Below are 12,634 nucleotides of genomic sequence, written 5' to 3' on the forward strand. Positions count from 1 at the left end.
GTTAAGAGAGTCATAAAAGTGGAACCCTAATCTAATACTACTAGTGTTCTTATAAAAAAAAAAGGAAACACTAAGGATTTACCCGGCACAGAAAAAAGCACAATTGAGGACATATGACAAGGAGACTATCTATGAGCCACTCAGAGAGGCCTCAAGAGAAACCAATCCTGCTGACACCTTGGTCTTGGACTTCTAGCCTCCCAACTGGAAGAAATAAATGTCTATTGTTTAAGCTACCCTGTCTGTGATTTTTGTTTGTTTGCAAGGGCACCCTGTAGTTTGTGATATTTTGTTATGGAAGCCCAAATACAATGGCAAACATCTATCAAACCTGATTGGCAGTGTCCTTTTTTAAGCCTGGAATAAATGCTCAATAGCTTATAGATTACATTAAGATGGAGAAATACATATGTGTCTGTTAAAAATTATATCAAATGAATACTATTTTTTTAGCAAAGAGTTGGACATGGAAGAGGTAGAATCCTGACATTCTAATTTTGACGGTACATTGAATCGAACTTTTTTTTCTTTGAACAATTTTCATGTTACTTCATTTTTAAATCCACAACTAGGGCCAAACAATATTACTGCAAAGATAATATAAAAATGATTTTAAAATTTCACTTAAAATCTGTTAGATCTTTAAGCATAGCAAACCCACAGATTTTCATATGCAATACAATAAACTTCATATTCTTCTATTTAACCTTAGGATCGAGTTAGGAAAAATTTTAGTTACTAGACGAATATGATGGTTTATTATGACCATGAATTCATGTTTTCATTGTGGGACACATTTCTCCCTATGTCGAATGAGTCCCTAGACTTCAAGCACCCCGGCCACTGGTTCTCTGGGCCTCAGGCCAGCGTCAAGATCTCCAAGAGATCTGGGAGCCAGACTAAGACCTGGGCCAAGGCTGAGCTACATGTGCCATCTTAGGGCTCACTACACTCATCTCACTTGGCCTTCATTGCACCTCTGGGCCTACAGACTGAGCTCCTGAGACAGTAACCAGGAAGTTCTCATTTTTTATATTTCTCGCCTAGCTCAGTGGCACAGTATATGTATTTGGAATAGAACAAACTCTACTACTCCTTGATGAACCTTTCCCTCATAATTATAAGTTCTTTCAAAAGAATTTTCAGGGAAATAGGTGTTTGTTTTTTTAAACATTGAAAATCTTTAACAACTTCAATCAAACAAATTTTGGGGTTTCTTGTTACTGTTACATTCTCATTATATAAATATTTAAGAATTATGTGGGGGGATGGGCTGGGTTGTGGCTCGGCGGTAGAACGCTGCCTAGCACACATGAGGCACTGGGTTCAAGCCTCAGCACCACATAAAAATAAGTAAATAAAATAAAAGGTATTGTGTCCAACTACAACTAAAAAAAATATATAAAAAAAAGAAAGAAAAAGAATTTACGTGGGGCCAGAACTGGGATGGATATAGAGATTATATATATATCACAAGGAACAGAATTGCTTTGTCTTTGCTCATCGTGTCCAGACCCATCATGCCCAGACCCATCATGCACACCCTATCCAGAAAATTAGCCACCCTACTAAATAAAATCTGCTTACAAATGTAAGTACATAAAAGCCCTAAGGAAGCTAAAATCATATTAGTATATACAAAATTCATCTTGTTATAGTTATTACTTTTTACTGCGAGTTCAGAACCTGGTCTGAATTTTGCTGTTCAGCTTTCTCCCTGCAGCTTAGTGGTAACTACCAATCCGAGCTGTTTCCCTGGTAACGCACTAGCCCGGTCCCTCCTCACCTCCCCCCCCCACCCCGCCGCTTCTCGCGATAAGAGACGGCCCAGTTCTTCCGGTAACTGTAGACCAGCCAGACTCCCGGTTTGGCCTTAGCGCTTGGTTTCGCGCATGTGCAATAAGGAGTGGCGCGAGTCCGCGACTTCCGGGCGAAGAACATGGTGCGTTCTCGGGGTAGTCTTTGTGCTTCCTGGACGCGGAGTCCACGCGGGCTTTGGGAGTTCCGCGCCTACTGATCTGCACGGGTTTCAGCCAAGGGAAGATACTGCTAGGCGTCCCATCACTTTTAGTGAAAGGAAGGAAAGAAACATTGGGGGTGACTAAAGTTTGTACTGAGGGATCTTGGGAGGGAAGCACTTTGCACTGGGGAGTTGTGAAGCGGCCTGAAGGGCGGGAAGGGTACTGTAATATTCTCTATGGGATACGACTCCTGTAACTGGAACAGTTTTCCACTTGCCTGTTAAGTTTGAGTTTAGCAGGAAAAAGCAACAACAACAACAAAAAAGGAAACATAAATCCCCATGTGACACAAAACCGAATACACTGTCCTCTCCTCTTCCTCTGTTTCCTTTCACACCATAGGTACCCGCCGTCTAATGTGAAACCTTGAACTTTATCAATACACAAAATGGAGATCCCTGGCTTATATAAGTTCCAGTGCAGGGTTATTTAAGGTGGGACGTAATGAGAGCATCTGCGTTAGGATGAAGAAAGAGTCTTCATGATTTACATGGCGTACGGAATTTTTTCTCCCAAATTTGGGGTATATTGAGTTTTAATAATTTTTTAAAAACTACACCCTTGCTGTAGTACTTGTGACATACCCCAAAGACAAAAGGTGGAATATTTGCAGACATAATAACCAACCCCTAAATTAGGAAAAAAAAAAAAAAAAGACATTTTTATTAACTAAAGTATTGAATTATTCTCTGAAAGAACAAGCCAGTTCTCTCTTGACTTCCCTGTGGTGCCAAAGAAGATGTAATTTAGTGTTCTCTTTACATACAGTGATACTTGATACATTTGGTTAGGTATTTTTAAAGATGAAGGAAAGAACAGTTTTTACTTCATGAAGGACACAAACGTTTTTATTTCTTACATGGAAAAGTAGTTTCTTTTGACTTAACTCCTGTGATTTTACTTTGAATAGATGCAAGGAGAGGCAAGCCCTAGTGCTTCCCTTATTGACAGAACCATCAAGATGAGAAAAGAAACAGAAGCCCGAAAAGTGATTTTAGCCTGGGGACTCCTAAATGTATCAGTGGCTGGAATGATATATACTGAAATGTAAGTTAATCAGCCAAAAAAGGTGAAAATTTAAGCAGCCAATGGTTGGTTCCATAGTTTTTTGTATGTGTTTTGATTTTCGGAGTTTTTTGTTTTTTTAATTGAAAACACTTTCTAATTTTTTCAGGACTGGAAAATTGATTAGTTCATATTATAATGTGACTTACTGGCCCCTCTGGTATATTGGTAAGTAATTTCTAGTAAACAATCAAACTAATAAACAATACAATTTCAGGTAATTATGAGTCTGAAAAAATATTAAGTTTGGGAAAGTTGAAATTTATATTTGTTGGTCTCCTGAAATGCTGTCTCCACATTTTCAAGAATTAGTTCAGATTTCTACTCCACTGGATGCTTTCCTTAATTTCCTCACCCTTTCCTCTTCTTTTGTCTGCTTTTCCATAATCCTTGAGTATAAAGGGTCCCTTATAGATGTTAAAGTAAATTTCATAGTCTGGACTCATTAGTCTACAATCTGCATGAGAGCTGGTATGCAAAGTGAAAGAGCAAAGGATTTGGAATGTGCAGACCTAAATTAGAATCATGGCTCACTAACTAGATGTATAGTCTTATAAAAGTCTTTTGGGCCGAGCATGGTAGCACATGCCTATAATCCCAGCACTTCTGGTGGCTGAAGCAGGACAATCTCAAGTTCAAAGCCACCCTCAGCAATTTAGCAAGGTTCTACGCAACTTAGTTAGATGCTGACTCAAAATAAAATATAAAAAAAAAGCTGGGGATATGGCTCAATGATAAAACACCCCTGGGTTCAATCCCTAATCCCCCCCCCAAAAAAGAATTTGGCCTCTGACTATTGATTAATGATTAGAAGGAGGGTAAAGCTATCTCTTATACAAGGTTGTAAGGATTAGTGATAGTTTGAAACTCATTGATAAATTCTGTATACCTAATAGATATTCCTTAAATGGTAGCTGTTGTCAGTTAATTTTTAATTTTGTTGTTAATGTGCTAAAATATGGAGGGTTTTTGTCCACCCCACCCATCAACATATACCCCCTCCTTTTTAAAATAAATTATTGTTCTTTTCCAGAGCTTGCCCTTGCATCTCTCTTCAGCCTTAATGCCTTATTTGATTTTTGGAGATACTTCAAATATACTGTGGCCCCAACAAGTCTTGTAGTTAGCCCTGGACAACAAACACTTTTAGGGCTAAAAACAACTGGTGAGTATATTATATCTCTTGCAGAGGTGAGAATAAGGTTAGAAATAAATCTTTTATAAGTTAATTTTTCCTTTTCATAGACTCAGAACTAGAAGGGACTTAGAAGTCCTTCTGGTTCAACTATATTGAGCAGATCTATAGTAAACTGTCTTCAGACCAATGATTATTATTCCCATTTCTATAAATTGAATGGAACTAGCATTCAGCAACGTCATGGAAGTTTGTTGCATTGTTCAATTACAATTAAATGACTGAATCTTGCATTGAAATCAATTTCTTATTTTGAACTCTGGAAAGGGTAAACAACTAATCTGTGCCCTTTAGTAATAATATTTTATATAATTTAACAACCAGATTCTTCTGTTGCTTTCTTTCTTTCCTGAAAGAGAGGTTTGAGTTTCTTAAAATCTGTTTCATTAAAAACAAAAAAATTTTTAAAAAATACATACATGTATGTGTTTGTGTGTGTGTGTGTGCGCGCGTGTGAGCGCATGCACACACGTGTGCACATGCATGTGTATAAAATTTTTTTTTCTTCTCCTTCTAGTTGTACAGACTACTCCTCCACATGATCTGGCATCTCCCCAAATCCCCCCCTCTCCACCTTCCCCTCCAATTCAGGGACAGAGTGTATTGAGTTATAGTCCATCTCGTTCACCTAGTACCAGTCCCAAGTTCACCACCAGCTGTATGACTGGATATAGCCCTCAACTGCAAGGTCTGTCCTCAGGTGGCAGTGGTTCTTACAGCCCTGGAGTGACCTACTCACCTGTCAGCACTTACAATAAGGTAATGACACTTTTCTCTTGGCCAGTCACTTTATTTTAGAATTGGGAGGTACATTGAAAATAATGTAGTCCCACCAAGCATGGTGATACATGCCTGTAATCTCAGCTGCTTGGGAAGTTGAGGCAGGAGGATTGCAAGCTTGAGTTTCAAGCTTGTCTCAAAAAGGACTGGGGATGTAGCTCAGTGGTAAAGCACCCCTAGGTTTAATCCTGATACCTAATCAAAAGATTTTTAAACAACCTCTTAATATGAAAGAGAACTAGTGGTATAGATCAGTGGTAGAGTGCTTACCTTGCATACACGAGACCCTGGATTCTATCCCCACTATTACAAATGCTATTATTAATTTGCACTAAATGTCTATAAAGTTCCGGATAATTTAAAGGGAATAGGTGGCTACTCAAAAGAATTGTACCAGGTTATATGTCACAGAAATGTTTAAGAGTATTCATTTTATCATACCTTTGATTATCAAGTTAATCAATTTTTTATAAATTTCTGCTGATAAGAAAAATGAAAATAGTCTATTGTAGCTTAATGTATATTTTTTGCAAAGTTCTCATTCTTTACCCACTTGTCTTTTGGATCTGTATCCTCTGATTTTTTCCTCCTAAGTTGGTATTTTAATTATGGGATTTTCAAAAATATACATATAGAGATTTTAAAATTTTTAATTGTCAGTTCTGTTTGTCCTCTTGTGTTTTTTTCTTTTCTAAATTTAGAAATTTCCCTTACTTTGCCAGTTGATTTTCTCCCTTTCAGTGGTGTAATTAAGGGTTTTTGCTGGGTATGATGGTGTATATGTAAACCCAGTAACTGGAGGAGACTGAGGCAGTTAGATCAGAAGTTTGAGGGCGGCTTCTTCAACTTAGCAAGACCCGTTTCAAAATAAAGATCTAAGATGTAGTTCAGTGGTAATGCACGCTGCTACAAGGTTCAGTCCCCAGTACCCCACACATAAACACAAACATGTACACACAGATGGGGATTTTATTTTTTAAATATTTATTTTTTAGTTTTAGGTGGACACAATATCTTTATTTTATTTTATTTTTATGAGGTGTTGAGGATCAAACCCAGCATGCCAGGCGAGCACGCTACTACTTGAGCCATATCCCCAACCCTTTATTTTTGTTTTTGCTGAAATTTATGTTGCTCTAATTTTCATATATTATTTTCATTATCACTGACTTGTGATTTCTCATTTATATTATATGTAATTGGGCCATCCTGTTTCCATATGTCTCTTTGGTTCTAGTTTTTATATATATATATATTTATTTTTAGGTTGTAGCTGGACACAATATCTTTATTTTATTTATTTATTTTTGTATGGTGCTGAGGATTGAACCCAGGCCCCTGCACGTGGTAGGCAAGCGCTCTACCACTGAGCCATAATCCCAGACCCTCTTTTTGGTTCTTTATGTAGCAATTTCACTGTGGATTGTCTGTATTAAGAGAGTTGACCATAAATGTCAAATGTTGCTTTTTTGCTACAAAATCAGGTACATTGCAGCTTATATTCTCTCTGTACAAAAAAAGTAGTAGAGATGCCTCCTACCAAAACATCAAGTACAATGTTTATTTTTAATGAAGCAGTCTTTTCTTGCTCACTTTTGCTACACAATCTTTTGCCGTCATCTTTTCTGCCTTGTACATTTTTCCATATACAAATTAGATAGAAAAAAATATAAATTAAGATTTTTCACCTTATTATCTTTCTTGTTTTAAAATCTTAAAAAGTATATCAGGAAAATGTCATAGTAAAAGTGACAAAGTTACACTTTTATGATGATGTATCAGAAAAACAATAAGGTGGCAGTGTTATCAAAGTATAACTTTAAGGAAAAACGCATTATATTGGACAAAATATCATTTTAAATTGAAGGAAATGATACATCGGGAAGATACAATAGTCACAATCTTTATATGTTGAATAATATAGCATCATAAAATATAAAGCAGAGGGGCTGAGGTTGTGGCTCAGTGGTACAGCTCTTGCCTAGCACGTGCGAAGCCCTGGGTTCAATCGTCAGCACCACATAAAAATAAATAAATAAAGATACTAAAATGTATGTATATAATATATATAAAGCAGAAATATGAAGAGATTAATAAACAGAATTATTGTAGAAGACTTTAGTATTATCAACGTATGTCCAATAAAGTAGGCAACAAATAAAGACACAAAAGATTTGAACAATGTTTAAAAAGACCACCTTGATAAATACATCGAATACTGCACCTTTCTTTTTGCAAAGTCCATGGAATTAGGAAAACTGTATTTTCTGTTAACTTTAGGGACAGAAATAATACTTTAAAAGCTCAAAAAATACAACAGGACAAATTTATTTGTGAAAATCATAAATAACCATTTAAATTCATAGAATATTAAGATGCTGATTTTTTTTCTAAAATAAAGGATAATCGATGACCAGGTGGTTTATTCTATCAGAGCAAGTAATCTATTAGCATATTCTATTCAAGAATCTGTATAAAAACTAAATTTCTCTTTTCTTTATTTCTTTATTTTTGTAGTGCTGGGGATTAAACCCAGGATTTTGCACCTTATAGACAAGCACTCTACCAGTGAGCTACACCTCCAACCCAAAACTAAATTTTTAAAAACTATTTTCTAAAAGCATCCATTTTAATATTAAATATTTTGGTTATAAACCACGTGTGGTGGTGAACACCTGTAATCCCAGCAACTCAGGAGGCTGAGACAGAATGATTGCAAATTCAAGGCCAGCCTCAGCATCATAGTGAAACTCTGTCTCAAAATACAAATAAAGGGCTGGGGATGTGGCTCAAGCGGTAGCGCGCTCGCCTGGCATGCGTGCGGCCCAGGTTCGATCCTCAGCACCACGTACAAAGAAAGATGTTGTATCTGCCGATAACTAAAAAATAGATATTAAAAATTTTCTCTCTCTCTCCTCTCTCACTCTCTCTTTAAAAAAAAAAAAAAAACAAAAAGAACTAGGGATGTGGCTAGTGTTAGACAATGCTCAGTACTAAAACAACAAAAAACCCTTCCATTAAGTAGCTGGATATAAGGTAATATCCAAAATCAGTAGCTTATAATCATATAAAGCATTATTCAGTTAGATCCAAGGGGATTTCAAAATTTCTATAATTGTGTAAAAATATAAACATTCCAAGATTGAGCTATAGAAGTATATAGGTCCTATATGAAAATATATGATATATTACTATGAAATATAAAAGATGCTAAATGAAGAGAGAACATGAATATAGGGGGGGGAAAAGCCGGGAAAGATTTTGTTTGTTTGGGTTTTTTTTAAATTTTGTATTGGGGATGGAACTCAGTGCTTCATCCCTTAGCTATATCCCTGTACCTTTTATTTTTTTACTTTTATTTTAAGACAGGGTCTCCATAAGTGGTTGAGGGTCTCACTAAGTTGCTGAGGCTGGCCTGGAATTTGCAGTCCTCCTGAGTCACAAGGATTGTAGGCATGTGTTACTCTGCTCCTCTGGGAGCCAGGAAAGTTTTTACTAAGAGTTAGGGTTTATCCCTATAGATGTTAAAGCTGTAACATCTGTTTTACTTTTTTAAGTAACCAAAAATAGACCAATTAAATACAACAGTACCCAATAAATTGGGTGAAGGGGGATAGAAGTTCATTGGATTAGACAAAGGGGAATGAAGGGAAGGGATGGGGGATAGGAATAGGAAAGAGAGTAGAATGAATCGGATATAACTTTCCTGTGTTCATATGTGAATAAGTGACCAGTGTAACTCCACATCAGGTACAACCTTAAGAATGGGAAGTTATACTACATGTATGTATAATATGCCAAAATACACTTGACTGTCATGTATATCTAAAAAAAGAAAAATAGTACCCCAGATATAATCATAGTATATAAAAGGAATTGATACGTTAACTTAAAAAAAGAGATATCAGTGTGAAAGAGGATTAACACTTTTATTTTTGAACAGCATTAAATAATTATAAGACCTGTAATAAGCTTATTATAAACTAATACAAATTGATCATGAAATGCAATAGAAAAAATTGTTAATACTTAAGCAAACAGTTAACAGGTAATAGAGGTGACCAGTAATTGTATTTATAGTGTTTAATTTTGTGAGGATAAGGAAATGATAATTAAATGTACATTTATAACAAAATATTCTTGTATATCAAGTAAACTAAAGTAGTACTTCTGATGGACATATAGTTATATGGTATTCCTATCTATTATTCTCTGATAGGAACATGATTTAGGGTAACATTTCATTTAATAGGTGGGAATATGTATTTTAAAAAGTTCATATGCTTTAGCCAAATAAATTTAGTTTCAGAAATCTATCCTAAAGAAAATGATCACAAATTCAAGCAAAGATGTATGTATAACAGTGTTCAATATTAACACTATTTACAGTAGCCAAAACTTGCACACAATCCAAATATACAGAATAAGCATATAATAATAAATTGTTATATTTGTGTATTAAAATATATGGTAATACAAATAATATTTTTAAGAGATACAGGAAACACTTGGGTAACTTTTTTAGAAAGTACATAAAGCCAAATAGTATTGTCTTAATTATGTAAATACAAATACATTGAAATAGCTATGTACATTTTAAAGATTTCAAAATAGAAAAGAAACGTGGGAAAGGATTAAATTATCTCTGGATAGTGAGGTTATAGATATTACCTATTTTCTTCATTAAACTTTTTGAAATATCTATTACTTTTTTTAGTTTGAGTTTGCAGCAAAATTGGTAGGAAGGTACAGAGATGTCCCATAACTCCTCTTGTAAAAATACCCCTTACCATATATATCAGAGTGGCATATTTATTACAGTTGAGGAACCTATATTAATTGATACATTCTATGGGTTTGGACAAATACATAATAACATATATATCCATCAGTATAGCATCATACAGAAGAAAGTCCCCTATAGTCCACGTAATTCATCCCTCTTTCCCTCCAGATCTCTTATAACCACTGATCTTTTTATTTCCTCCATATTTTGCCTTTTCTGGAATGTTATATATTTGAACTTACATGTATGTAGCCTTTCAGATTGGCTTCTTTCTCTTAGGAATATGCATTTAAGGTTCCTCCATATCTTCATAACCTGATAGCTTGTTGAGTAATATACTCATTTACCTTCTGAAAGACATCTTGGTTGATTCCAAATTTTGGCAATTATGAATAAAGCTGCTAGGTTTTTTGTATGGACATAAGTTTTGTGTAATTACGAAAGAGTAATTACTAGATGGTATGGTAAGAGAATGTTTAACTTTTGTAAGAAACCACCCAACTGTTGCAAAGTGGCTATACCATTTTACATTCCCATCAGCAATGAATGAGAGTCCCTATTGTTCTACAACCTCACCAGCATTTGGTGTTGTAAATGTTCTAGATTTTGACCATTGAATAGTAGAGGATAGGAAAGGCAGCAGAATACAACATACACTAGTATGGCAGTATGTAAAAAAGTGGATGTGTAACCGATGTGAATCTGCAATATGTATACGGGTTAAAAATGGGAGTTCATAATCCGCTTGAATCAAATGTATGAAATATGATATGTCGAGAGCTTTGTAATGTTTTGAACAACTAATAATAAAAAAATTAAAAAAAAAACAGATCCAAACACTGGCGCTCAGTGACTATCACTTAACCAAAGTATTCAAAAAAAAAAAAAAAATAAGCCATGTATTGTAGTGCATGCCTATAACTCAGTGACTTGGGAGTCTATAAGGCCAACCTTGGCAACTTTGTGGAGACCCTGTGGAATACCAAAAGGGATGGGGATATAGCTCACTGATAAAGAACCCCTAGGTTGAAACCACAGTATAAATAAATAAAAAAAGAAATAACTACAAAAATAAATTTCAGCTAAGGAAAAATAAACGAAAGGTTTTTTTTTTTTTTTTTTTTATTTTGTATAGTTGGCAGGCTTTAGTCCTTCTCCTTCTTCTCCATACCCTACCACTGTTGGCCCAGTGGAGAGCAGCGGCCTGAGATCTCGATACCGTTCTTCACCCACTGTCTATAACTCACCTACTGACAAAGAGGACTACATGACAGACCTGCGGACTTTGGACACTTTTCTTAGAAGTGAAGAAGAGAAGCAGCATAGAGTTAAGCTGGGTACACAATTTATTTCTAAGGCAAATATTTTTTGTTGTCATTGTACATAATCCTTAATGTATTGTTTTCATTATTTTGATACCTCTATGTATTTTTGTCTCTTTTACTAATATAATTTGTGTAGTTTAAGAGAAAGACACATTTTGTATTGCTTTATATGTAATAATTTTATGCATTTGGAATTAGCATCCATCAAATTTTAAGAAGTTAAAATACAATAGCTTGAGATGCCTTGAGCCTTTTATCTACAGTAAGGTTGAAAGCCTTTTTGTATAATGCAAGTTAAAATTTCTGTTTCAAGCCGAGCTAGGCCAGGGTTTATTGGCACACACCTATAATCCGAATTCCCAGGAGGCTGAGGCGGGAGGCTCACAAGTTTGAGGCCAGCCTGGGCATCTTAGAACTTATCTCAAAATTAAAACAAAACAAAAGGGCTGGGGATGTGGCTCAAGCGGTAGCGCGCTTGCCTGGCATGCGTGTGGCCCGGGTTCGATCCTCAGCACCACATACAGACAAAGATGTTGTGTCCGCCAAATACTAAAAAATAAATATTAAAATTCTCTCTCTTTCTCCCTCTTTCTCACTCTTTCTTAAAAAAAAAAAAAAACAAAAGACCCTGGGGTGGGGGACACTGAGGGTGTAGCTTAGCAATAGAGAGCTTGACTAGCTTGTTCAAGGTCCTGAGTTTAATCCCCAGTACTGCAAAAAAAAAAAAAAATAAAAGTTGAGGCTATAAAATAATGTTTTGAAGCAGTGCATGGCAAAGTTTATTCAAATAATATTTGTCTCTTTTGAGGCAATCCTTTGGAATGCTGATGTGGCAGGGCAGGTTGAGGAAGAAGTATGTATTTACCCTAAAAATGCTGCTATTTTTCAGAACATTTAAAAATTTGTCTTTTAGTATTTTCTTAAAGCCTATGTAGTTTACCTAGGGAAGGAAAGTTAGCAAATCTTAATCTATTTGTAGAGGATTTGATTATTACAAAGTCAATTATTTGAAACCAAATTAGATTATTGAACTGAGTAATGATTTTTCCCCCTCAGGAACTTTCACAGAAAGCACATTAGGTGCTAAAGCACAGCCATGGTGAGGAAGCCAAGTTATTGGACCATGGCTCTTTGTGTCGCTTGAAATCTCTCTAGGGAGTTTTAATTTAATTCTGCCTGAGAATGCCACAAATGTCAAAGAAACAAATCAATATTATCTTATTACTTTTGATACATGCTTTTTCCATCTTTAGATTTTGAGGTATTTCAAATCTACTGAAAATGATATAGGGTATAACACAAAACAACCTCTACACATGTTTGTGATTTTCAGACTTCATTTTATTTTTTCCTCAACCTGTAGAAGTTTATTTAGAAGTGCTATTGTTGTTTGCAAGTGTTATTGGTGTCACTTTTAATTTTCAAACCTGAAGAGTCCTGATTATCTTCATTTCCCCCTAAG

General features: G+C 35.4%; 1 protein-coding gene across 3 annotated transcripts in view; it reads left to right on the top strand.

Moving 5' to 3' along the window:
- The first annotated feature begins 1,906 nt into the window (after positions 1 to 1,906).
- Tmem209 (transmembrane protein 209) overlaps positions 1,907 to 12,634 on the top strand; it is a 36,865-nt gene continuing 26,137 nt past the window's right edge. For 2 of the 3 annotated variants that reach the window (XM_076833171.1, XM_076833188.1), the window contains exons 1-6: positions 1,907 to 1,942; positions 2,932 to 3,068; positions 3,196 to 3,254; positions 4,120 to 4,251; positions 4,799 to 5,040; positions 10,983 to 11,184. In XM_076833171.1, the coding sequence (XP_076689286.1) occupies positions 1,940 to 1,942; positions 2,932 to 3,068; positions 3,196 to 3,254; positions 4,120 to 4,251; positions 4,799 to 5,040; positions 10,983 to 11,184 (775 nt within the window). In that variant the 5' untranslated portion in view covers positions 1,907 to 1,939. Of the gene's footprint in view, positions 2,098 to 2,931; positions 3,069 to 3,195; positions 3,255 to 4,119; positions 4,252 to 4,798; positions 5,041 to 10,982; positions 11,185 to 12,634 lie in introns of all 3 variants that reach the window. The other variant, XM_076833179.1, reaches the window with a different exon arrangement.

Source organism: Callospermophilus lateralis, chromosome 1, assembly GCF_048772815.1.
Source record: "Callospermophilus lateralis isolate mCalLat2 chromosome 1, mCalLat2.hap1, whole genome shotgun sequence".
In the NCBI taxonomy this organism is placed as follows: domain Eukaryota; kingdom Metazoa; phylum Chordata; class Mammalia; order Rodentia; family Sciuridae; genus Callospermophilus; species Callospermophilus lateralis.